Source organism: Meleagris gallopavo, chromosome Z (genome assembly GCF_905368555.1).
Source record: "Meleagris gallopavo chromosome Z, MGAL_WU_HG_1.1, whole genome shotgun sequence".
Lineage (NCBI taxonomy): Eukaryota > Metazoa > Chordata > Aves > Galliformes > Phasianidae > Meleagris > Meleagris gallopavo.
The window spans coordinates 27,936,652-27,963,446 of NC_139435.1; the positions used below are offsets into that span (position 1 = coordinate 27,936,652).

The window sequence follows — 26,795 nt, forward strand, 5'->3', positions numbered from 1 at the left end:
TGTCAGTTAGAGTCACGTTGCATGGTGTGTTACGATAACACTTACATGTTATGCAATCTTTTTCTGTCTATTTTTTTTGTTTGATTAGGAGATTGAGTTGTACCACTGATTCTTGGTGAGCAACAGTCCTGTCATGTTGCTTGGGAACAGTCTGTCTGAGTTTGTGTGTCCACATGGACTGAAAGGCTCAAACGTCTCGTGATTTCTAGTTGTTTTCTGTCCTCTCCTCCAATCCCTGGGATTATACATTGCAGGTAGTGGCAGAGATTGGCAGAGATTTGAAGGAACTGAGCCTTTTTTTTTTTTTTTTTTTTTAATCTTTTAAATACCTGGTTCTAGAAGATGTGAGGACAAATCAGTTGGAACTTCCAAGAAATGCATAGTGATTAAAGAAAGACCTACAACAATAGTAGTGTTAACTAGTTAAGTTCCTTGTATTTTGGGCCTCTTATCACAATAGCTGGCTACTGTGAGGTTTGTTTTTTTCCAAGTCAGCTGTGTTTTGGAATTTTTTATGCTTTTTATGTACACTTGTTTAGATAAGGTGTGCAATCTGGGGACATTAAATTAACTAATCTTACAGATTTTTTTTTCCATGGTGTTGTTTTTAAAACATGTTAGTATTTCAGACTGTAAACTTTACCTTGTTAAAGGTTGCTTTTCTCTTACTTCAGCTAGCATAAATCTTTAGCTTTGCTTAAGAATATATGTAGTATACTTCAAAGAATAGTTTATCTGAATGCAGTGTTTTGCTATAAAGTGGTAATGAAATTAAGGTACATAAGCCGACTGAGACCAAGAAAGTCCGGAAAGATGTTAAGGTGTCACTGTGATATCAAATGTCTCAAAAACTGGAGCTGCTTTGTTATGTGCTGTATCTTATGTAGTTGCTTGCACTGGCTGCCTTGCTGTAGGGTATTTTCTTAGCTAAAACCCAAGATGACATAGATTTGTGTATAAATTTGTTTCTGACTAACGATGTTAGGCAAAACTCTAACTTGTTTACAGTGCCTTTAAAGTGCATAATTGGAGTTGTTAACCAGTGTGATGCTCATTTCAGCACAGGATGATGTCAAGTCACAATGCTTACAAAGGTCAAGTTTTTTTTTTAATTAAGTGAACGTATGGCGCATTGAATAAACTAAACTAAACAAATAAGGATGTTATATTTAGTTTGAGAATTGAATGTGAAATTTAAAATGAGGAAAGTATACATTAGAAGCTTTCACTATCTAAAAACTGATAAAGTTTAACAGTCTGTTTTAAGGAAGCTCTCAGTCATCTCTTTAATCCGTTTTCTTGGTAGGTCAAAGGCTTATTGATAATTTACTGTAGGGTAGTAGTCATATGAATTATTATAATAAATGTCTGCCTGTTGAGTTGTGAGGCATTAAAGATGGAAATATTGATCTGGTAAAAGTAGATGAAGAAACATGAGTGTTTTACAGTCTAAACCTGCAATGCTTTTTGACAAAGAACGAGTATGCAATTGTTGTAACATTCATTGTCTGCTCATTGTATTAGTTTGCTTGTGTACTCCTTACAGACACATAGGATGATACTACCAATTACAATTTTTGCTTTAAAATTGTGTTGTACAAGGCCCGTTTGGAAAGTAATACTCCCTATTTTATTACGTTGGTGTCAGAAGTGGGTGTTGGTGGTACAGCAGTAGAGGTTGAGCCTTCCCAAGAGTATTCTTTTACATGTTGCCATATGACAGATGGCAGCAGAGGGGCAGCCTGTCAGAATGGTGTCTGAAATGGAAGCATGGATGGATCAAAGGTGTGTCATTAAATTCCTCCTTGTGAAAAGAATGACACCCACTGACATTCATTGACCAAACAACGAATGTGAGCAGAGTGAGGTGGTAGGTGTTGCCTTTCAACAATGGTAACAATGGACTGCCTATACTGGTGCAGATGGGCAGGCTCTTGAGGGTCACAGTCATAAATGCATAGCTAACGGTGGTAACTGTTGAAAACTAGTGCTTGGTAGCTGAGAATTTACTCTATCAAATAGTGTTACTGTGGTCTTTTTATATCTTGTAGTTTCTGTGGAAATAAATAGTAGGCATTACTTTTGGAGCAACTTGTGTGGTTGTAGGCAGTAGGTGTCTAATATACATAAGAAAAAAATCGGTAAGAACTGTAAAAATAACTCTTACCTCTTTTGACTGGCATCTTGTTTCAATGTTTGTTTCTTTCTGTGTTAGAGGAAGCCCACATATAAAGGGAACCCCACATTATAAAGAAGAACAATGTGCTCCTTCTTTAAATGTTGAAATGAAGAAAGTGTTGGACCTGCAAGCTTCTATCACAAGGTACGTTCATTAATTGTGTTAGAACTTTCCTGTTTATTGCAGTTACTTTTTAAGAAGAGAAGAGGAAACTAGATAGGAAGCTTTAGAAAGCCTGAGAAGGTGAAAAAATCAGGAATTCTTTCATTCTGTGCTTGCCAATGTATTTTCCGCTATATAAAAAAGTACATAATACATTTATATTCTATATTAAATTACTATAAAATGTGTTTGTATGTGGGCTCAAAGTGTGGATTAGATATTTAATGAAAACATAGGTACATAGGCAAGTACGTAGGCAGAATTTCAACATTTCCTCCACTTGTCTGCAGATGTTTCATCTGAAAGATTTTGTTTACGTCTATTTTTTTTGTGGCGATTGCCCTTTCTGTAGATAGACTTAAGTAAGAAGTTGGTGAAACTGCATAGTATTGGGGTGGGATGGAAAAACAACAAAGTGCAAGTTGGAAATAGTCTTCAAAGGAGGAAATGGATATTGAAATACATGTAGCAAATATTGGGAAAAGCTTTCCTAGAAGGCTTCAGGTTATTATTTACATACATATAGATTAACAATAGTTTTCAGAATTTTAGAGATCTTTAGGGAATTACTTAGGAGAAGTCCAACATCTGCTGAATTAATGAACTTAATGGGGGCATGGGAAGTGTTGTTTATAGCCTTGGTGATATTGGTAATTCATTGCTATGGATGAATAGTTCATTGTCTGCAACATCTTATGTTTATTCAAAAGTAGTGTGAGTATGATCTACAGATCTTCATGTACCATTTAAACAACTACTCTGATGATACAGACCTGTTAATAATTTCTGATTCCTGAAATAAAACAAAGAGGTACTATATTTTATAAGCTTGGTTTCCTACTGTCTAAAAGGCTGATACAATTATTACTTAATTGATATAATTTCCCAAGTTATTTATGCAAAAGGCAGTAATGTGATGTTTGTTACCCTGATTGATAATTCTTTGACGTTGATTTGAGTTACAGATTTTAAAGACAATTACAAATACATTTCTTAGTTTGCAGTCCACGTTAGATGATCTACTTGTTGCTACTGCTGATGGATTTCTCCACCTTGTTCACTGGGATGGTATGACCAATGGAAGAAAGGCCATCAACCTGTGTACGGTTCCTTTTTCCGTGGACTTGCAGTCTTCTCGAGGTATATATTTGTTTTGTGGGGTCTATTTGGTGAAGAAATATTGTCTAATATAAAATACAGTGTGCTTTGAAATGGAGATTAGAAAAATTTGCCTTTTTAAAATGTGGACAAACAGCCTGTTTAAATCAGCTTTTGCTGTGAAGTAGTATGTAACTGAAAAGTTGTTGGTTTGCATTGTCACTATGTTTACGTATTTTTAAATTAGTGATTTTTTTCTCAGCAGGTTCATTTTTGGGATTTGAAGATGTTTACATCAGGGACATGGAGTACTGTGCCACGCTTGATGGTTTTGCAGTTGTTTTTAATGACGGCAGAGTTGGTTTCATTACACCAATGTCAAGTAGATTCACTGCTGAGGTATATTCCCTTTAGTATTTATAGCACACATTCTACAATAGATGCCCATTCCCTAGTCTCCACCTTCCAGTTAGCTTTCTATTTTAACTTCTGTCCCGATACAAAGAAATAATTAAGAAAAAAAAAAAAAAAGAAAAAAAAAAGCTTAAGAGTTGACATAAGGGCAGTACTGTATTTCTAATAAATATTTGAACTAGACTGTTTTAGCAGCCGTACCTGACTGCGGGAGAGTGTAATTAGAAGCAGATAAAATTTCTAATTCTGTTTGTTTGGGAATTTCATCATAGTTCTGAGATCTTATTACCGCCTGTTGAAGTTTGTTTACTAGTTTTAAGTGGAGTGATAGAAAGAGATTTCTCCTGTGTCAAAGTATTGTAACTATTTCTAGCTTTCAGCTGAAATTAAGTATAATTCTTCTCATAATGACAAGTGTATTTCTTAACTTGTTTGTTGGGAGCTCTTCTAAACTATGTACTTTCTTTCTGTAGCTTAGCCTACAAACCGTACTACATTTTATCATTCAATCTCTTCTGATCAGGCAGAAGGACTAGATGATCTCTGAAGGGTCCCCTCTGGCTGAACTATTTTATTCTATTACAAAAAATACAAAATAATTTATTTACTTGGGCCTAGACTCCTTCGTAGTCTTATAATATTTACAGTTTCAGTCATTGCAGATGAGGGTTTTATTCTCCTGCTTTGTGTTTTGTTTCCATCCTTGGTATCATCTTCTCGTTTTTATGTAGTAGCATGGATATACTTACCTTATTGGTAATGACTTGCTTTGGTTATTCAGAACTTTGAAATAAAGTCCATTGTACATAAAACCTGGTTTCGTTATTTATTTATTAAAAAAATAGAGAAGGATGCCAGAATATAGGGAAGATGTTTACCTGAGCCGTATCATTAACGTCGATATTTGTAATAGAAATTTACTGAGGTGATGACAGTCAAGTAGGAAATCAGTTATATAGAATGCATAGGTAGCACATGGATAGAAAGTGGGTTTTATGAATGAAAGCACTGTTTAACTCAGCGCCTTGTGACTTCCTTTCTTTACAGCAGCTCCATGGTGTTTGGGCACAAGATGTGGTTGATGGAACTTGTGTAGCAGTGAATAACAAATACAGACTAATGGCATTTGGATGTGCCAAGTAAGTTTTGTAAGGATGATTCCTTGGGGAAAAAATACATATTTGCTTGTGTAACACCAATACTTAATTATTTTCACCAATTTGTGTGGCAGATATTTAAAGATGAAAATGATTGTTCTTCCTAGTGTATTATATTGTGTCAAGAAACCAGGAGGGGAGGCCTACTTGAACTGAAATTGATGCTTTTTTTCAGCTTTGAGGAGAAATAAAGTGTTTAGATTAGTAGCAAGGATTGGAAATGTGCTACTGTCCCAGTTAATTTCAAAGGAGGATTATAAAGTCAATTTTAAGCGATTAATTATCATATTGAATGGAAGTAGCATTTTGTAGCCAACTGACAGAATGAAATGTTGGCTGTTTAAATGTAGGACTATTTAGAAATTAAACTTAAAAGTAGCTGTGGTATTTATTTACTACTTTTTTCTTTAATATAGGAGGAACTACAGTTTTAAAAGTATATTGGTTTTCTTTCAGAGTATTTCATAAGACTGTGATTGTATAGATCTTCAAATGTCTTACGAAATAGTGTTCTTCTAGTAGTAATGGTACAGTATGTTGACATTTGCCTTTGAAGAACAGTTACTGTAATACATAGATCTTACTTTGCACTGCTGCACTCCTGATGAACCCCTACCACCTAGTAAAAATGGAATTGGCTCGTACAGCTTGTAATGCATGGAAGCCATAAAAATGTGTGGGTCATATCTACACATATGTTTACAGAGAATTAAAAAGTCTTGGTATATTAATTACTGTAAAACTTTTTTTTTCTGGTCCTCGAAATGTATGTATAGGTATAACATGACATGGTATGTCTGTTCTATATACTGTGCAACAAGTTTGTGAAGAAGTTGTTCTGTTGCATCCGGACAAGTTGAGTTAGTGAGAAAACAGAGTTATGTATGAAAATTAAGATGTAACCTTTTTATTAACATTTGGAAATTGATGAGAAGTTCAAATGGGTTGTAGTCTAAAGTGTTTGTAATCTTTTCCAGTGGCTCTGTGCAGGTTTATACAATAGATACCACCACTGGAGCCATGCAGTTTTCTCATAAGTTGGAGCTAACACCAAAACAATATCCTGGTGAGCTAATTTTATTGCTTGAATTTTCCAGCTGTCTTTTGGGTACTGAAAAAAATCCCATATTTTTAACTAGTTAAAAACTATTTATTTTCTTCTGTTACCACTGATTAGCATTAGTTACTACTCTTGCACGTGTATACTGAATTACTCTTGTGTATTTGCTCTTTTTACTGCTTGTTCTGAGTTCTGGATGTTTCATATGTGAGTTTTTTGATTTTGAGTGAATCTATAGCTGAGAGATCGCGTGCTGCTGTCATGTTGTACCTTTTGAAGGGCTGCAGGTCTCAGCTGTTCACACGTCATCTTTATATCACTTTCCCATTACTTACGAAGAAAATCCAAGATTATTGTCACAACTGATAACAAATGTAATAAAAGAGGCAGGAGTTAACTTGGGGTAACTGACATGCAGAGTCCTATGATTACAGAAAATATTTTTTTGAGTAATCCAGCAGTCCCCTGCCAGCACTGCAGTGAACAAAAACCCAATTTTTAGTGTAGGCTTATCAGTGAGGAGCAAAAAAAGGGATGAGTTATGTCTTGAACTGAAAGCGTGCATGCCTGTAAATTTCAACCAAAAAAAAAAAAAAGGTAAATAAGAGTTTCATAGTCATGTGATATGCCAGAGGAAGAAGTTTCATTAGTGGCTGTAAAATCTTTTTTTCCCTGAAAACCATCTTACCAGAATTGCAATTATATGATTGTCATAGCATGATGTGTTTCTGGCCTGTTTTCATGTGTTTTTAGTTTTCTATTAAACCCAAAATTTATTTGAAAGAAAATGTTAAATGTTAAGTTGTTTTTTATTCAAGTGGATGAAGGCAGCGAACAGTTGGTTTCTACTGTTAAGATGAGAGCAGATGGAGAACATGACATTTTTTCACATGATATTTTACTGTCTGTTTTTTAACAGATATTTGGAATAAAACGGGGCCTGTTAAGCTAATCAGATGGTCACCTGATAGCTGTGTTGTTATGGTGACCTGGGAATGTGGAGGCTTGTCCTTATGGAGTGTTTTTGGTGCTCAGCTTATTTGTACTTTAGGAGGTGATTTTGCGTGAGTATCTTCCTTTCACTGAATTGTAAAATACTATATTAGACCATTTCATTTGTCTAATTAAGATAATTGGAAACTAATACATTATCTTAATTTTTTTATCATTTTCTTTTATAATTCCTTACCTATGGAAGTCATTGAATGTTATTGAGTATTGAATATTATACAAGAGTTTTGTAGTGATCTTTCTGCCCATAAAAGCTAATTCCACTAAAGATAGATTTTGGCAGAAAAAACATTGTTAAAATTCACTTGGTGCCCACATGTATATATATATATATATATATATATATATGTATATATGTATATATATATATTTACTGGACATTTGATAACATTCCAGAAATCACAATTACATTTACTGTAGACACTTAGCATCACTTAACATCACTTTACCTTTTAGGCTTTATAGTTGAAGATGAGTGTAAATACAGTATCGTAGGACAGTACAAAGATAAGTTAATTTCTTATTTTGATGAAGTAATTCCAAACTCAAACTTTTTGTTCTGCTTTTAAGGTATCAGTCTGATGGTACTAAAAAGGACCCTCTAAAGATCAGTTCTATGGTAAGTATGAATGTAAAAATCGCAGGGGGATGCCTTTTTGTTTTTTTTTTAATAATTTGTAGTAAAACAGCTTTCAAAAAAGCAAACTGGCTTTCCTTGGATTTATTACACTTAATTAGTAAAGTGTGTACACTGTTCTTCCTAATGCAAATGTTTCTTTGAGAGCAGAGGGGACAGCTGATGATTTTTTTCATCTATTATGCCTGATAATGAAGTGTGTGTGCAAAGCTTTATTTTTAATGTTGCTTTTAAGAATGAATGCTTCTGTTGTTTTTCTTTTTTTTTTTTTTAATTTATTTTCTTTTTTTTTTTAATTATTATTGTTTACATCTAGACCTGGGGTTCAGAAGGGTATCATCTGTGGGTGATTTGTGGGAATTCTTCTCAAAACATCAAGTCTGACAGAGATACAAAAAATGAAGCTCACCAAAGTGGTATTCTGCAGTTTCATTTCATCAAGAGTGCACTCACTGTTAACCCTTGTATGGTAAGGAGTTTTGTTTGTTTGTTGAGTTATTCTTTGTTAAATTGGCCATTGTAAAGTCTTTGGAATAGTTGTTTAAAAATATGGCTTTGAAATAATGTAGCATAAAACCTACCAGTATAAAATGATGCGAAGATTGAGAACTGCTATAGTGCCTGTTTTTCACATTGTTTAATCTGTTAATACTGTAATCAAATGTTTTTCCTTTTTTTTCTGTACACAGAGCTGAAGGTTAATTTTTTTTTATTTTGTTTTGTTTTGATATAGAGTAACCAGGAACAAGTCCTCCTGCAAGGAGAAGATCGTTTGTATTTGAACTGTGGGGATGCAACACAGGCTCAGAATCCAAGAAATACTTCAGCATACTCTGAACATAAGCCTACCAGGGAAAGAGTTCCATTTTCAGATGGCAGTTTAGATTCTCAGGGTTTAAGCACTTTACTAGGACACCGACATTGGCATGTTGTACAGGTACTTCTTACTGGTTGCCTGTGTGTTCTGTGCTTGCTAGAACTTGCGATTAGTCTCATCACTCTTTGCCATACTTCTTGTCTCTAGTACAAAGTTGTTGCCATTTTACTTTCTTTTGACTTCTTGACAAATGATAAAGGAATATTGACCACCTCTGCTTTGTGGCTATGAATTTGCAGTCTAATCAATGAGAAAATAAGAATATCTTTTTGATCCTAGGAAGAAGTAGCTTAATTCGTTTTCTGTGCTTTGAGAGGGAGAGTAAGTGTGACATTCAAGAAATCCTTAGGGATTAGTTCTGTTCTTTGTATGTTTATGCAGATTTCTTTAAGCATATGAAACTGATGAATACAGCCCTGTGATGTTGGCTGTATTTCAAGTAGTGTTAAATGGTATCTGTCTGTGTAATTCAAACCTCACAAAAGAAAGCTTGGGAAGAAGAAATTGCTTCCCAAGGTTAGTAATAGCACAGATTCTTCTTTCTCTGTCATAGAAGAAAAATTAAATATATTCTAATCATCCTTCATACTGGAATTTGAGATCTTTTAAAAGATTTATTTGGAAAATTATGTACCAGTATGTTATTTTTCACACAGAGCAATAATTGCAGCATATGACACTAAGCATATAGGTAAAATTCTGAATACAGTTAAATTTCCACTTTAGCTGACAAGAAAACACTTCTGCACTCTGAAAGTGAGGTAGGAGGGCAAAGTCCTCATTCTCTGTGGGAAAACTAGGACAACTAGGAATTTCTGTGGAGAGCAACATACCTCTGAGAACAAATAGTTCATACTGAAGGCAGTTACCTGCCTGGTATTAGACCAAGGACTGGAGTTTGATCCTGGGTTATCTCTTTGTCGTCTCTTGTGATACAAGGAATCCAGGACAAATGTATAATTTGATGCATCCCAGGGAAGTGCTTTCATAACAAGGCTTTTGAGCATGCTGGTTTGCGTTTCTGATTGGATTAGAAATTTCATTTCAACACTGGAAGTCCTTCCTGACTTCTGTGTTTATCAAAATTTGTACATTTCCATGAAAGATTCTCATGGAAAAGAAGTGCCTAAAGGGGGAGAAGTTAGTTATTCATCTGTGAAGTTGTGTTGCATGTTGTTAATGCACTTCTATATTTCTTGTATTAACAGTCTAATATTTATGATTCAGTAGTATTGTTGGGGGAAAAAGTAATTGTGATTAAAAAAGAAGTCTCAGCATCAAAGGTATTATAATTAATCACTACTGTATTGAAGCTTGGTATGGTAATTTTTTTTGTTTGTTTTGATGTTTTTTTTCTTTTAGATTCATAGTACTTATCTAGAAAGCAACTGGCCAATAAGGGTGAGTGATTTTTAAGAATGTATTCTTTGTTCTTTAGAAGTTCTGGGTTCTTATAACCATTCTCCTGATTAGATGAGTTCCTAAAGATAAAATCATTGTTTTAAATTACAGAAGCAGGACTGTGTTGGGTATTAAAAGTAGAAAACATAAAGATACTTCACAAACTTTGCATTGCTTCATTGCTTCATGGTGATGTAGATGAGCTTGTTTTGTTTTCTTTTGACCAGTTTTCAGCTATTGACAAGCTTGGGCAGAATGTAGCTGTTGTTGGCAAGTTTGGTTTTGCACATTATTCCTTACTCACCAAAAAATGGAAGCTGTTTGGAAACGTTACCCAGGTGAGAGGATGTACAACCTTCTTAGGGAATACTAGGGAGGTTATAGTTGTTGGAATGTGATTCTCAGAGAAAATTGAAAGTATCTTTTTAAGATTATCTGTCTGTAGATGCACTGATTTTTCGTATCTTTTTAATGAAATGCCTGAAACATCTTGTGGTTTTAGTGTAATTGTTCATGTCTGATTATTAACTCTTTCAAATCTGACTGCACTTGGTCTGGTGCTGCCTTATGTCTTCTCTGAGAGTTTGTGTGCAACTCTGCTTTGAATGTTAAGCTAATAAGTTCTGTCTAGAAGAAAGCTGATTTGAGAGAGTTGGGTGTTGCCAGTAGACTAGGGAAAGCTGTGTTTTGTAGGATGATTTTCGTCCTTCATATACAGTTCTTCAGTATTTTCATTATTTTTAAACAGCAAAAACTTTGCTTTTGTAGACTGTGTTTCCACTATCAGTATAGTTTGTGTAGATCGTGTCTGGCTTTGAGATTATCTACAGAATGTACATATATATATATATATATATATATGCATATGTATTATGTGTATGCATGTAGTTTCCTCCGAAAGCAGTTTCTCCTGTTTATTTCCATAGAAACTACAACAGATACAGAGAGCATAAAACACTATTTGGTAGAGCAAATTGTCAGCTACAAAACACTATTTTTCAACATAATCACCACATTAGCTCTGCATTTTTGTCAGCAGTGAAGAAGAACCTGAATACTGCATTCATAAAACTATGCACCAGCAGAGATTCCACTGTCATTAGTCTGGGCATACCACCTACAACCTCACTGCGCTCACATCCACTGGTTGGTCTCCAGAAATGTTCAGCAAGTGTCAGTGAATGCCAGTGGGTGCCATATATTTGCTTCATCCACACTTTCACGTTAGATACCATTTTGTCAGACTGTCACTTAGCAGACAAATATAATGAAATATTGGTGGGAGAGTTCAACCTCTACTGCCATCCCATCAACATCAGCCTCATGTTGCAGGCCAATATAATAAAATAGGAGGCATTACTTTCAGAGTTGCCCTCATATAGGTATACATGCGTCTGTTATTTGCCTGCCTTTTCTTTCCTTTTCAGGAGCAAAATATGATGGTAACAGGTGGCTTGGCTTGGTGGAATGACTTCATTGTTCTTGCGTGTTATAATTTAAATGATCACCAGGAAGAGGTGAGGTATTTTTCTTCAAAGTTAATAGCTCTTGCTTAGTATACCAGATTCCAAAGCAGAAATATAATGTGAAAAACTTCAATTAATTCATTTTTTCCAAACTAATGAATGGAATTCCTTAAGTTTGTTCAATACTTCAGATTTGGCTCTATTGTTCTTTAATTAGTTTAGATGCAGTAGCATAATGTAAAATGAATATAGTTGAATGTTGAAGTACTATCAGTTTGTTAGTAAACACTACCTGTACTTGAACTACTGGTTTTCCTTGTAGCTGAGAATCTACCTACGAACATCTAATCTTGACAACGCATTTGCGCACATCACCAAAGTGCAAGCAAACACGTTACTACTGAGTGTCTTCCGAGATATTGTGATATTGTTCAGAGCAGATTGTTCCATTTGCCTTTACAGTATCGAGAGAAGGCATGAAGGGTGAGTATTAGTATTTAAATGCTTCTTGCGGTAATGTACTTGTAAATCTGTTCTCAGTCTGAATTCTTAGAGCAAAATAAACTTGCTGTGTCACATTTTTAAATGTAATGTTAAAGAGATAAGTGTTATCTGTGTACACAACTGATAGTTCATGAGTTTTGTCACATGGCTATATTCAAATATACAGATGCAGATGCAGAGTTAATGACTGATGTGCACAAGCTATGTCTGTACAAATGTGTCATGTTCTATCTGATAATAACTTGAAAATTGAATATAAACAGAAGAGGAAGGTACTGAATGAGACCCACTTATCTGAATATTTTCAATACAAACTGTTTCTAATGTTAGAGTTAGGAATTTGTGAGGTTGGAAGAGGAAAAGCAAAGAAGGAAAAAAGTTTGGGTGGTGTTGTGGGGAAAATTCTGGTGCAAAAGCAGCAGCAGTGAAGAGATGTATTTTCAGAGAATAAGACTAGTGACCCTGGAGAAGAGAGAGGTTTCCAGATAGGTTTTTAGTATCTGAGTGGGTGATTTTTCTTCCACATTATGTATTTGACTTCAGTAATAAGGGAACTTTTTTAGCAGAAAGTAAGCTATTGACCCTCTGCAGAGGAAAATATTTTCAATGTTGTTTTTCCACAAAACTCTAATTGGTTTAGATCTAATCACCTGGAGGGTGACTGGAGACTTATTCTGAAGCATTTGATAATGTTTCTATCCACTCACACAGTTCTGTTACTCAGAAAGGTCAAGAACCTTGCTTAGTAAGCTTATTTTATAGCACTGCATAGTGCAAATAGGTGAGCCCATGAGATACCTGGTTAAAAGGGAAAGGAAGAGGAGGCATCATTTTCATCTGTAGAGTAAATTGTTTGCGAGGTTAAATTGGTTATTTCCGTTATGTTTACTTCAAGATACTAATTTTGTGCAAAATACTGCTAAACAATTGCTAAATAGTTATCTTTTATTTCAGTCTTAACCCTACTGCCAGTGTCCAGATTCTTCAAGAAGTGTCCATGTCTCGATACATACCCCACCCCTTCCTTGTAGTGTCTGTTACATTGACATCTGTCAGGACAGAGACTGGCATCAGCTTGAAGATGCCTCAGCAGGTACAAAGAATTTGTTGCATGGATTTGTTAGCTTAAGTCTCAAAAGTTACTTGACTGATGCATAAATGATAAATTGGTTCTGTATAGTAAAAAAAACTTTGGTATTTTTTCTATATTGCTTATTGTATAGACTTTGAGAACAGAAAGAAAAAAGAAGTAAACTCTTACTACTTTTTCATATCTTTACTTGTCATGTTGTAAAGTTTGAGGCTGAATTTTGGAGGAAAAATTGAACTTAGCTATAAAGCCAGGGGTATGTTTCTCTGTTATATATTAAATACTGAAAACTGGAGCTGATAAACAATGACTAAGATGTAAGGTTGATGCTGTGTCTTACCTGTAGGAAATAATTATGGCCACTGAAAAGTGCAGTGTAAAGAAAAACTGGATTTTTGTTATCTGATTTAAGCTTAATTATTTGATTAGCTGGAGTATAAAATCCTATAATCTTAGAGCAGTTACCTTATGATAGTTATAAAGTTGGACTAGCTATGAGGTAGGCCTCTAGATATATGAAAATTTGTCTTTTTCTTCACTTACCAGGCTCACTGGCAGGCACTGAAATACTACTATAGATTTAGAATCTGAAGGTTTTGTTTACTTCATCTTATTCTAATTTAGTGTCCCATAAAGCAGAACATACAAGCTGATACTTCCATGTGTTCTTCAAGAGCATAAAGGGCAGCGCGCTTGTCATTTCCTAGTTTGTTTTGCTGTGAGATGTGTCCTTACACGTGAAATACCTGACCTCTCGCATTTCTTAATTTTGAGGAAAAGGTATTGATATTTTTTAGAGCACTGCTACTATTTTAAATTTAACTTTACACTGACTTTATGCCGTTTCTTCCTAAGAGCTCATAATCTTCACTCTGTCAATCCTGCAACTGCATGCTTTCCTAGTAGGCAGATGTTACAGGTGCTTGCTTACTCTGGTGTGTTCGTGTTCTAAAATGATGTTTCACTTTTATCTTTACCTCTTTTCTAGTAAGGCCTGAAGGGACATAATAGCTCTCGTAGTCAAATGATCAGATTTAAACAGCCCAGACCGCTAAGCAGAAGCTGTCAAGCCAGTAGTTACACAACACTATCTACTTATATAAATATTATACACTGGTAGTGATTGAAAGATAACCAGTAATGTTAGCACTGAATATGATATTATACTACCCTTTTAACGAAGCAGTAAGCCTGATGTAACATGTCAGACTTTTCAGTGTTGTCACTCATTAGTGACCTTAATTCTGCGTGCTTAAAATTTCTTGAAATACTGATGGCTTGCCTGTGTCCATGGACTTGTCTGGAAAAACACCCTCTTATTTTTAGACAATAACAAATACATGGAATTAATCTAGCAAACAAAGCATCCAGTATTTACTCTTTTGCACAAGAACTGTATAACTGAATCTGTTTGTAGGTGCTCAGTTCTGCTTCAGTCTTCTGATTCCTTCTGCACTGAGTTGAACTTTATCATCTCTGTATGGATCAAGTGAATTCATTTGGTCTGAAAGGGGAGTTAAACAGATAAACAACAAATAAAACAAGGTTTTATAGGTTAAACTTTATAGGTTGTGTGCCTAGACACATGTCTGAAATCTAAAATAAGGGATATAAAAATATAACAAATTAAAACATTCCTTCAATCTTTTTTATTCCTTTTGGAATGATAAATTAACATCATATATATATATACAAGTGTTATTTCAATTCCAATTTTGCAATTTACTGTATAGAATCACCAGGGTTAGAAGAGACCTCTGAAGATCGACAAATCCAACCACTCCCTGTTAAGGTAGTTTCTCTGCAGTAGGTTGAGCAGAAAAGGGGGTCTTGAGTGTCTCCAAGGGAGACTGCACAACCTTTCTGGGCAGGCTGCTCCAGTTCTCTGCATCCTCACAGTTAAGAATTTCTTTCACATGTATATAAGGAACTTCCCATCTTCTCGTTTGTGCCTTTTGTCCCTTGTTCTATTGCTGTCACACTGCTGAAAAGAGCCTAGCACCATATATCATTATGAATGAGGTATCACACTATTATAATTACAGTCTCATGGCTAATGATTGTGAAGAAGCCAGCATCTGCATATATATATATTTATAAAAATAATGCACATATTTGCAATTTTTGTGTGGAATATTATTTAAATTAGAGCATTATGCAATTCAGATTAAGAATTATGTAAATGCTGTTTCATGAAGCTTCTGATCAGTTGTGGACCTGTGTGAACAAGGCACTAAGTTTAGCAGGAGCTGGCAGTTCATTTAACATAGTTACAGCTATGTAACTAATGTCTTGCAAGTTTACACAGCATCTTGTAGCTTGTCAATGCCTGTTGTAAAATGGCTAAGGAAGGCAGTGTGTGGAGTTCAGGCATGCCCTGTTTATACATGTTACTTCAAGCAGGTAAAAGTCCTCAGAACAAGTTGGATAGGTTTGGATTTGTTGGTTCTTGGGTTTTTTGTTGGTTTTTTTTTTGGTTGGTTGGTTGGCTTCTTGTTTGTTTGTTTGTTTTTACCAGATAAGCAGAAGCTGTACTCTGTACTGCTCCCCTTTCTGGGCAGAACTTGTCTTAGAGGGTAACAGAAAATGTAGTGTCTTATAATTTATGGATATAATTTATAATTTATGGATAATGATAGTGAACTTTTCTTGCAGAGACAGTGCAGGCAATGTATTGTTTTTGTTCTGGGATTATGTTGTGGTTGTGTATGCAAAAATCCTGTGGTTTTGTGTTTTTTCTAATGTAATTTGTAATGTAATCCTGTGGTGTTTTTTTTTTTCTAATGTAATTTCCATAACTCTGATTTATCCTTAGGCTTGTGAAGCTGAAAGTATTATGCTAAACTTAGCAGGACAACTCATTATGTTGCAAAGGGATCGATCTGGTCCTCAGATACGCGATAAGGATAGCAATCCTAATCAAAGGAAGCATGTGAGTAAACATATGAAATATTGTGATGGCTTCAAAGATGACAGTGACTGGAGATGTTGTGGATGAGAGTGGTTCAGGAATTTAAAATGGAGGGTATATATTTATGAAAGGTAACGTATAGTTTTCCAGGTTGAATTATTAGCTGGAAATAAATAACTGCTTTCCTAATTTTTTTTTTTTCCCTAAGAATTTGTGAAAGTTGCTTCTTAATTGTGGTAATGTCTAACCAAAGTATTTACCACTTGTATTGCAATGAAAGATACAAATTTTAACATAAAAGGCCTGTGCGAAATATGGTATGCAATAATAACAGAAGGTCTCCAATCTATCTAAAACTGTTCTATAGATTTAAGGAATGTTACCATTTTTGCGGAATATATTTACAAAGTTCCTAAAAACAGAACCTGCAAGTACTAGTTTTTGCTGTGGTGGTGAAAAAACCTCTTTACTACATGAAAAAAAGACTTCAGGAAAGTGAAATCCGGAAAGTTTAGATGAAAGATTGTTTACAGTCCAGTCAAACACAATTTTGTTGTCATAGTAATTTTGTCATTTGGTCTTTAAGGCTAACCAAAGAAGTAGAGAGCAGGTTTTGTTTTCCTCCCTTATTCTGGCCCTTCTAGCTTCCTGATTAATATGATGCTATTAGAAAAATGAACAGGATGTCTTCTAAGTCAATATAAGTAGTGTTTTCTCAGGTGCTTTGCAGAGAGAGAAATTCTTGGCTCAAAAAAGAGCTCATCTGAAGGTTTAAAAGCAAGGAATACTTTGTTTGATACACAGGTTTTTTTTGTTGATTTTTTTTTTTTTTTTTTTTTTTTTAGCTGCCTTTTTGTGCTCCAGTTGTACTAGCCCAGTCTGTTGAAAATGTATGGACTACTTGCAGGATCAACAAACACAAACGCCACTTATTGGAAGCTCTTTGGCTCAGCTGTGGTGGGGCAGGTATGAAAGTCTGGCTTCCCCTCTTTCCCAGAGATCATCGAAAGCCGCATTCCTTTCTGTCAAGACGGATCATGCTGCCTTTCCACATCAACATATACCCACTGGCTGTTTTGTTTGAAGATGCCTTGGTTCTTGGTGCTGTTAATGACACTGTGCTCTATGACTGTTTATACACTCAAAGCAGTGCTAGAGAACATTTGGAGGTTCTCTTTCCTTTCTCTATTGTTGAGAGAACCTCTCAGATCTACCTCCATCACATTTTACGCCAGCTCTTGGTTAGGAACCTTGGTGAACAAGCCTTGCTTTTGGCTCACTCCTGTGCCACGTTACCATACTTTCCTCACGTACTAGAACTGATGCTCCATGAAGTGCTGGAAGAAGAAGCTACCTCGCGGGAACCCATTCCCGACCCTCTGCTTCCCACTGTGGCAAAATTCATTACGGAGTTCCCCCTCTTCCTGCAGACAGTTGTTCATTGTGCTAGGAAGACAGAGTATGCCCTGTGGAATTATCTTTTTGCTGCTGTAGGAAACCCAAAGGACTTATTTGAAGAGTGCTTAATGGCCCAGGACTTGGACACGGCTGCCTCTTATCTCATTATCCTTCAGGTAATGGTATGCTCTATATTGCAGCTGTATTATTTAAAAAGAAATTCTTCATATTCATTCTATGTTAAACAAATTTTAAGTTCAGTGATAATGAATATGGGAATATCGGGCAATATAAGTAGCTAGCTTACTGTTACAAAAAGAAAAATCTTTCTTCTAATTTTCTGTTATTTTTGAATGTGACATAAGGTTTGACTTTCAGTGGCAAACACAGATGTCTTAATTGTTCTTTTCTATTTGCAGAATATGGAAGTTCCAGCAGTTAGTAGGCAGCATGCTACTCTCCTATTTAACACTGCCTTAGAGCAGGGAAAGTGGGATCTTTGTCGTCATATGATCAGATTCCTTAAAGCCATTGGTTCTGGAGAAACAGAGACACCTCCAGCTACACCAACAACTCAGGTTTGTGGTGAAAACAGCAAATACTGTGCATTAAACTTTCTATAATCTATCTTGCTGTTACACAGCATGTTTACTTGACTGATAGCAAGTTTGGGTTTTCTTGGTTTTAGGAGCCTAGTTCAAGTAGTGGCTTTGAATTCTTCAGACATCGCAGCATTAGTTTATCCCAATCAGCAGAGAATCTCCATAGCAAATTTAACTTGACAAAAACACTCAGTATGCCCTCCGGCCCATCAGGAAAAAGGTAATATCTTCTCCTTCTCTATTTTGTTAGGTAATGTACTAGCCCTCTTCCCAATTTAAGCTAAAGTATTGTATGCTAGAGTTAAATTTATCGTTATCTCCCTCCATAGCCTTCTGTATTTGTCATTTCTAGACTTTGTAATGCTTGTGCCTCGCTTATGTTCTCAGACAAAGATGCATTCACACATGTAAATATATATGTGTCTGTATATGTGTACTTATATGGAAACAAATGGATATTACTGACCACAAGAAGACTGAATCAACTGGATGCATTTTTAGTAATTTAAATAGCTAGTGACATCTTATGCCTTCTACGTGAAAAATCTGTTTTGCTAAAAAATACCATGAACCACTCACAGTACTGCAGTGTGATAAAATGCATTGCACAGTGATACTGTGCATATCTGGATCTCGCTGTGTTGCTGGCCCACAGAAAATTTTATACCTTAGGGTGGATCCCTCTCAAGCTGCAGTACAGAGTTCATACTGACCCCAGTGTTAATATTCAGAAGAAACAGCAAGATAGGACTCATTATTACCTTGGATTTGTTTTTTCCTATATAAGGTTTTCAAAATAATCTTTGTACCAACTGAAATCCTTTTATTGAGTAATTTTCCATAAACGGCACCATCTGAAGAGTTTCGAAAGTGGGTCCCTTTCCACATATGTAGAGATGGGATCAGAAAAGTCACAGCATTGATGAAACTGAACTTGGCAAGAGAGGTGAAGAAGAACAAGAAGGGATTCTACAGGTACAGAAGAGGAGGACCTAGGAGACTGTAACCCCTTTGATAAATGAGAAGGTAGAACACACAAAAACAAACATGGAGAGGGCTGAGGTCTTCCACAAGTTTAGTCTCGGACTTCACTGGCAGTCACACTTCTCAAACCTCTCACATCCCTAAACCTCTAGCTGGGGGTCAGAGAAGAAAATCCCCCACTGTAAGAGCAAACCAAGTCAGAAACCACTTCATGAAACTGAATATGTACAACTCCATTGGGGTTGGATGACTTGCATCCCAGGGTCATAAGGGAGCTGTCGGATGTGGTTGCTGAGCTGCTTTCCATACATATGAAAAGTCATGAGTGACAAGTGAAATACTTGATGACTGAAAAAAGGGAAACATCATTCCCATTTTTAAGAAAGGAAGACCTGAGGAACTACAGGCCGGTGAGCTTCATGTCTGTGGGAAGATAATGGAGTAGATCCTCCTAGAAGACGTATTAAAACACATGAGAGATGGTGATCTAAGACAGCTAGCACAACTTCACCAAAGACAGATCATGCCTGACCAATCTGGTGGCCTTCTATGGTGGAACGATGGCATCAGTAGACAAAGGAAAGGCACCTGAGGTGATCTACCTGGTCTTGTGCATGACTTTTGACATAGTCCCACATCACATCAGATCCTTATCGCTACATTGGAGAAAAATGGTGTTGCAGGGTGAGCTTTTCGATGGATAAAGATTTGGTTGGATGGCTGCAGCAAATGGGTTGTGGTGAATCTCTATCCAGGTGGAAGCTAGTCATGAGTGATGTCCCCCACACATCCACTTTGGGACTGATGCTTTTCAACATCTTTATCAATGACATAGATACTGAGATTGAGTGAGCCTTCAACAAGTTTGTGGGTGACACTAAGCTGAGTGGAGAAGCTAATACGAAGGAAGGAAGGGATGCCATCCAGAGGGACCTGAACAAGCTTGAATAATGAACCTAATGGGATTCAGCAAGGCTAAGTGCATGGTGTTGCACTTGGGTCAGTACAAGCCCAGATATGTATACACACTGGGAGAACTCACTGAGAAATGCCCTGTGGAGAAGGATGGACTTGAGGGGGTTGGTCCTTGCAGATTAAGTGCATGACATGAGCAAGCAATGTGCTTTCACAGGTCAGAAAAAGCAACTCTATCCCTGGCTTTATCAAAAGAAGAGTTGACAATAGGGCAGGGGACGTGGATGTCTGAATCTTGCAGTGTGTTGCTGAGCTCTGCTATTTCCCTGTGAAGCCGCACCTGGAGTACTGCATCCAGGCCTGGGGCTACCAACACAAGGAAGGCATGGAGCTGTTGGCATACACCCTGAAGAGATCATCTTCTGTAGGGGGCTGGAGTCACATCTCCTGTGAAGGAGGATCTGGGCCTCATTGTGGCCTTCAAGTACTTTAAGAGGGCTTAGAGGAAGGAGGCCAACTTTTCACACAGGCAGATAGTAAAAGGACAAGGGAGAATGGCTTTAAACTAAAAGACATGAAATTTAAGATTAGATGTTAGGAGGAAATTCTTTACTCAGAGGGTGGTGAGGCACTGGCACAGGCTGCCCAGAGAACCTGTGGATGCTCCATCCCCTGAAGATGTTCAAGGCCAGATTGGATTGGGCTCTGAGCTGATGGATAGCAGCCCTGCCCATGGCAAGAGATAAAACTGGATGATCTTTAAATTCCTTTCCAACCCAGGGTATTCTATGATTCTATTACTAATGCTTGACTTTTCTCTAATATTGTTTCTCAGAAGTAACTTTGCAATGTTATCTGCTTTTTGTATATATTTATTGTATTTTATTGCTCATGATTTGGTTAGTGTTCCATGGTTGCTGCTGCAGTAATTTCCTTTGGTTATTTCACTTTACCTATTATGGCACTGGCATCTTTCAGAGAATATAAGGCAGGAAGGAATGGTGGAAGCTGTTTTTCTTTGTATATGGAAAATTACACCACTTGTACTGTGGCAGTGGCCAACAGTCCATACAAGTCAGTTCAGTGCTTCACATGACTGTTGTCTGGTTTGTCCACAGGTGGAGTAAAGACAGTGACTGTGCTGAGAATATGTACATTGACATGATGCTCTGGCGACATGCTCGGCGCCTGCTAGAAGAGATCAAGCTGAAAGACCTGGGTTGTTTTGCAGCACAGTTGGGCTTTGAGCTCATTGGCTGGCTGTGCAAGGAGCGAGCCAGAGCTGCCCGTGTGGAAGACTTTGTTTTTGCTTTGAAAAAACTACACAAGGATTTCCTCTGGCCATTTCCAGTCATGCCAGCTTCATCTATTAATTCACCGTTCAAGACTGGAAAGTACAAGACAGGTGCCGTAAACTATCAGTTGATTTGGATTAGGTTTCTCTTTTGCAGTCTTACTTCCCTCAGCCTGAATATCTCCTTCAGTTCAGCCAAGCAAACAAGCTGAGGCTTATCATCTGCGTAGCCTTCTCACATAGAGTGTATTTTCTGAAGGGATTTTGTTTAGCATAGACCTCATCCCTTCTATTTGATTTACTGAGGTAAATCTACTTGATTTACTCAGTCTGATCTACTGAGGTTTCTTACTTTCTTGAGTGCACTGGAATGGATATCACTTGTGCAGATGGTAAGTTGGACTGAGATATTGCTTGCTGATATGTAACTGCTACGTAACATTCTAAAAAGCAACATTTTTACATAGTTTTTAGATGAGAATTTAATTATTTCGTATAAAAAAAAAATAACATTCCTCATCTTTAAAATTTTCTATGTTGTAGAGGACTAGAAGTTTGAAAGCTTGCTGTAAACCTCCTTTGCGTTATTACTCTCTCAGTACACTGGTTTACCTTCTTACTGCAGAGTTGATATTCACTACCAAGTATTCCTCTTCCTAGTGGTAGCAGCACCATTATTTAGTTCTGTTGTTGCTAATACCGTATTAGCTGATGGTTCTTTTATGCCAGTGTGGATATAAAAAACTGATTAGAAATTCTTGAAATACCTGAACTTGCTATGTTTCTTTGATTTTGTTGAGTTCAACAAACTGAGTATTGATTTAGTTGCAAGTTACAGCTTCCTGAAATACCTGAAGGGAACTTTACACATTTTCTTTTTGATCATTACTTTTTTTTTTTTTTTTTCTTTCAGCAATGGGGGAACAGCTGCTAAAATCTCAGTCAGCAGACACCTTTGTAAGTATGGAAATGGACACAGGGGTTTCAAATACACCTCGGAGTCGTAGCTGGCTTGGCACTATCAGCTCCTCTCAGAGAGAGATGGACACAGCTTCATCCCATGGACCACACATGCAAGATGCATTCCTTTCTCCTTTGCTCAGTAAAGGTTAGTCACACTTCCTTCTGTTTGTTCACTGGAAAAATGCACCTGGAAGTCTTGCATCTACATTCTGGTACTTGCATGTGATTGCTGTATTGTTGCTTCTCGCAGCGGGTGAAATAATGTTGGGCTGTGGGGAGAAGGAAGAGAACATAGTGAAAAATTAAGAAAATTAGTCTCATATCGTTTCTTTTTTTCCCATGACTTTTAGAAAAGTAAAGTAAAAGTTGTGTAACTCAAAAAAAAAAAAACAAAAAAACAGAGTTTAAATGAGAAGAAAAATTATTTTTTCATTGCACCATCTTGTACTGCTGTCTGCTACTGATCTGGATGAAGATCTTTGCATTCCAAGGACTTTGATAAGCATTTAGCATGAAATTAAATCAGTAATCCTTAAATATTGACGGGTGAATTCTAGTAGTAATTTCATAAATAACTAATACAGTGGTTTGCAATTACTCAATAATTTCTATGGGGAGTATTTCAGAAATACTGAGTCTTAGTAAAGTAAATGTGTTTTTTGTTTGTTTGTTTGTTTCTGAACGTATTCGGTAGGTGATGAATGCAGCATTGGTTCAGCAACAGACCTGACTGAAACAAGTTCTATGGTGGATGGTGACTGGACCATGGTGGATGAAAACTTCTCCAGTCCAAGTCTAACACAGTCAGAGCTTGAACATCTTTCTCTAGAACTGGCTAGTAAAGGGCCACACAAGTCACAAGTTCAGCTGAGGTAAGTTAAATACTCATTGCATTTGAAACTAGAAATGAACAGTATTCAGCATTACAAGAAAGAAACAAATGTCTACAGACTCGCATGCCAGGATTTTGTCTTTGGAGGGGTAAAAAGTTCAACACAACCAAATGCTAAGTCCTGCATATTGGCCACAACAATCCCAAGCAATGCTACAGGCTTGAAGCAGAGTGACTGGAAGACTGTGAAAGAAATGGATGTAGGGATGCTGATTGATGCTCGGCTAAATGTAAGACAGCAGTGTGTCCTGCTAATCAAGACCAATTGCATGCTGGTTTGTATTGGAAGTAGTTGCCAGCAGGAGCAGAGAGGTGATCATCTCCCTGTACTCAACACCGGTGAGACCATACCTCAAGTAATTGGGTTCCTCACTGTAAAAAAGATACTGAGTCCCTACAGTGTGTCCAGAGAAGGGCTGTGAAGCTGGTGAGAGTCTAAGTCTTATGAGGAGTGCCTGAGGGAACTGACTGTTCAGTCCTGAGAAGAGGAGGCTCAGGGGAGACCTTTTTGCTCTCTACAACTAACTGAAAGGAGGTTGTGGTGAGCTGGGTATCAGCCTCTTCTCCCACATAACTAGTAATGGGACTAAAGGGAATGTCCTCAAGTCACATGTTGGGGTTAGCTACTTGGAAAAATTTCTTCACAGAAGGAGTAGTTATGCATTGGAATGGGCTGCCCAGGGAGGTGATTGAGTCACTACCCCTGGAGGTGTTCAAGAAACATTTAGATGTTTCTTTAGATGTACTGAGGGACATGGTTTAATGGGAAAATATTGGTGGTAGTTGGATGGTTGGACTAGATGATCTTGGAAGTCTTTCCCAATCTTGGTAATTCAGCAGGTTGCTTTTCTCCATATAGGTACTTGCTACATATCTTCATGGAAGCAGGATGTTTGGATTGGTGTATTATCATAGGTCTTATCCTCAGAGAATCTTCAGTAATCAACCAGGTTTTCAGTGTAATGCAGTCTTCAGACATTGATGGAGAAATCTGTCAGAATATCAAGACTGGTTTGTATGCTGTTGACAAATGGGCATCTACAGATTGGTAAGTGTTATTCTCCATCTTGATTTTCATTCCATTTATGGATGCTTGGATACTCAGTAAGATGCCTAAAAAACCAAGTTGGAATTATCTTAGCCTTAGATATACAATTATTTAAAAACACTTTTGCAATAAATTTATGGATAGTCACTTGATAGAGTTGGGGTCAACCTTTTTGCTCTTTAAAAAAAACTACTCAGGTACTGTAGAGGAAGAGTGCTAGAAGATAATCTTTTACACGAAACATCTCCCAGCAAATGCTTATAGGCATTCAACAGAAGTAGTATTATTAACTCACTAAAGATTTCTCATACCATTATTTTTCTAGCCCTGGGTACAAGCCATTTCTAAATGTCATCAAACCACAGATCCAGAAGCTAAGTGAAATAGCAGAAGAGCAAATACAGCCTGAAGCTTTTCAGCCTGTGAATCCCTCTAAGGTTACAGAACAAGCAAACATCAGAGCTGAGGAGAGCAGGACTTCGTCTAGCCATGGCATTAATCCTCAGAGTGATGCCAGCAATAGCAGTGCTAGCAGACATGAAGAGGACAAGTCCAAGACTGAAGATGAGGAATCATTTCAAGAGGGCAGTTATGACTGCACTGTGTCTTAAATGGAAAATGAACTACTTCCCAAACATCAGGTCTGAGAGGAAGCAAACCAGCTCTAGACATGCTTCCATGATTTGGAGTAGGATTTCTTTTTTATATTTTAATCTTTCAAATTTAAATTGGGGATAATATAACTAAGAAGCAGTTTCATCTGGTAACGTCAGAAGAAGGTAGATTTTTTTTTTTTTTTTTTTGATGCAATCTTCAGACTGGAGCTTTTGGTTTTGATACTTAATAGTGCTGAGGGACAGTGAACACACACACTGTCAGGTTCAGCTGATGTTCATAAGGCCTTCTACATCACAAACATATTCTGAAGAAGTTACTACAGTGTTTTTTGCTTGAGTTTATAAGGTAAAGAGGAGGTTAAATCTGAACGTTATTCTCCTTCCCACCTCGCCTGCCTAAGAAATGTCTGATCAATGCAAATTGGTTTGATATCAATATTTTGTATGAAAGGAGTGTAAAATATATTGTATGTTTTTTGTGAATGACTCTTGTACAAATATTCAAGGTTGTACCATATTTGAAGGTACGCATATGTATTGTGCATGTTTCTAGATTCCTAGTAAAGTTAAAGCAGAGTTGCACTTCTTTCTGGATGAAGCATACTTTACTGAGCAGAGACACAAGGTGGCTTTTTTTTTGTTTTACTGCCACTTACAGATCTTATACTTGGGTTTAAGGGATTGCTGAAGGTTATTTATTTTATTGTAAATTCTTTTCTGAAAAATGGATTTTTTAAATGTAAATATTCATCATATACTCTAGCTATGAAAAATTAGTTTAAAAGCTCATACTTAAACATTTTTTCAAACATTTTATAATATGCATTCTTGTAACTAAGACTTATTTAACTTTCATACAACGTTATGAAAAGCTGGCTGCAGAAGTCTGTTGCTTTGAGGTACTTATTTTTTCTAGCTGCTGTCCCTATGTAATAACTACCTGTAACAGTATTAATTTAGATATTAGCTTCTTTGTACTGTGCAATCTGAACAAAAATGCAACATTGCTCATTTTATACAAAATAAACTAGTTTATTTTTTATAACATCACTTGATTACTGACATGGACCAAACAAGCCATCATAGGGTAGTTGCAGCATCTGTTGCTTTCATAGTGTAGTTACACATCCATTTAAGCCCTGAAAACTAACAACGTTCACATTTAAGTTGAAATAAATTGTGGTTTTATTTTTCTGTTTCCTTTGCAGATAAGATCAAGTGCTTTAAAATGTAAAAAATTATAAATGGTTGCTTTACAGTGGCTTTAGTAAGCCAGTACAACCAGTACAAGTGCAATAATAGTATTACCTGGAGAGCTGGAGGTTTAGTGAATGGAGCTTGAATCTTCACCTAAGAGTTGAAACTAATATCAAAGTTACAGCAAAGAAGTCCAGTTCAGGAGTCCCAGCATTAAGTTTAGTCTGCATTATAGCTACTGGTTATAGGTAATATCCACCATATTTCCTTCCAAACTAGGACCTACAATCCTGTTGTGATCTGACATCAGAATCCATTGTTGTTTTAAGGGGATATTTAGAAGGCTTTTTTGTTTATGGAAAAAAAAAAAAAAAAAAAAAAACACTATTTAATCTATAAGTTTTCATGTTAAACAAATAAAAACTGTGCTTCAAGTTAATATTTTTCTGTGATTCTGTGGTAATGCTGTAGGTCAAGCCCAACCTGATCATCTTTCTGCTGTTCAGGTTTGGATCTGTACAAGTGAACAAACACATTAACTGATAAAACACAGTCTTGATATTAAATATCTTACTACTGTGCTACTGTTGTTTAGCAGTTAAATCTTTTTAGTTGTGAAATTTTAGCAGTTTGTACTTCTCCAGTAGTAATTATCTCTATGCAAATCATGTGCTAATTTTGTATTTCAATTCCACTGCTGTTATACTGTAATTAAAAGACAAATGCGTTCAACTTTACCTGGTAAAGTTACTCCTGTGGAAAATCACACTTCAAGCTAATGGTAGTGATCCTTACTCAATTTCCAGCCTGTTGTCCTGGAGAAAGTAAACTCTAACAGAAAATGCCTGATGAAAATTGTGGTGGTGTGCTGCATCATATGTATATTGCAGAACTGTTTTACAAAACAATATCAGGCTT

At 36.5% G+C, this 26,795-nt stretch overlaps 1 protein-coding gene across 3 annotated transcripts in view; it reads left to right on the top strand.

Moving 5' to 3' along the window:
* RIC1 (RIC1 partner of RAB6A GEF complex) overlaps positions 1-26,614 on the top strand; it is a 50,432-nt gene extending 23,818 nt beyond the window's left edge. Inside the window, exons 4-26 of one of the 3 annotated variants that reach the window (XM_085212614.1) lie at positions 2,216-2,323; positions 3,339-3,481; positions 3,702-3,838; positions 4,904-4,992; positions 5,988-6,076; positions 6,990-7,134; positions 7,652-7,700; positions 8,035-8,187; positions 8,452-8,655; positions 9,958-9,996; positions 10,224-10,334; positions 11,424-11,513; positions 11,785-11,945; positions 12,921-13,059; positions 15,872-15,988; positions 16,813-17,541; positions 17,785-17,943; positions 18,054-18,187; positions 20,985-21,271; positions 22,074-22,268; positions 22,818-22,995; positions 23,875-24,063; positions 24,389-26,614. In XM_085212614.1, the coding sequence (XP_085068740.1) occupies positions 2,216-2,323; positions 3,339-3,481; positions 3,702-3,838; positions 4,904-4,992; positions 5,988-6,076; positions 6,990-7,134; positions 7,652-7,700; positions 8,035-8,187; positions 8,452-8,655; positions 9,958-9,996; positions 10,224-10,334; positions 11,424-11,513; positions 11,785-11,945; positions 12,921-13,059; positions 15,872-15,988; positions 16,813-17,541; positions 17,785-17,943; positions 18,054-18,187; positions 20,985-21,271; positions 22,074-22,268; positions 22,818-22,995; positions 23,875-24,063; positions 24,389-24,674 (3,931 nt within the window). In that variant the 3' untranslated portion in view covers positions 24,675-26,614. Of the gene's footprint in view, positions 1-2,215; positions 2,324-3,338; positions 3,482-3,701; positions 3,839-4,900; positions 4,993-5,987; positions 6,077-6,989; positions 7,135-7,651; positions 7,701-8,034; positions 8,188-8,451; positions 8,656-9,957; positions 9,997-10,223; positions 10,335-11,423; positions 11,514-11,784; positions 11,946-12,920; positions 13,060-15,871; positions 15,989-16,812; positions 17,542-17,784; positions 17,944-18,053; positions 18,188-20,984; positions 21,272-22,073; positions 22,269-22,817; positions 22,996-23,874; positions 24,064-24,388 lie in introns of all 3 variants that reach the window. The other 2 variants (XM_085212612.1, XM_085212613.1) reach the window with 2 other exon arrangements.
* The last annotated feature ends 181 nt before the right edge of the window (positions 26,615-26,795 follow it).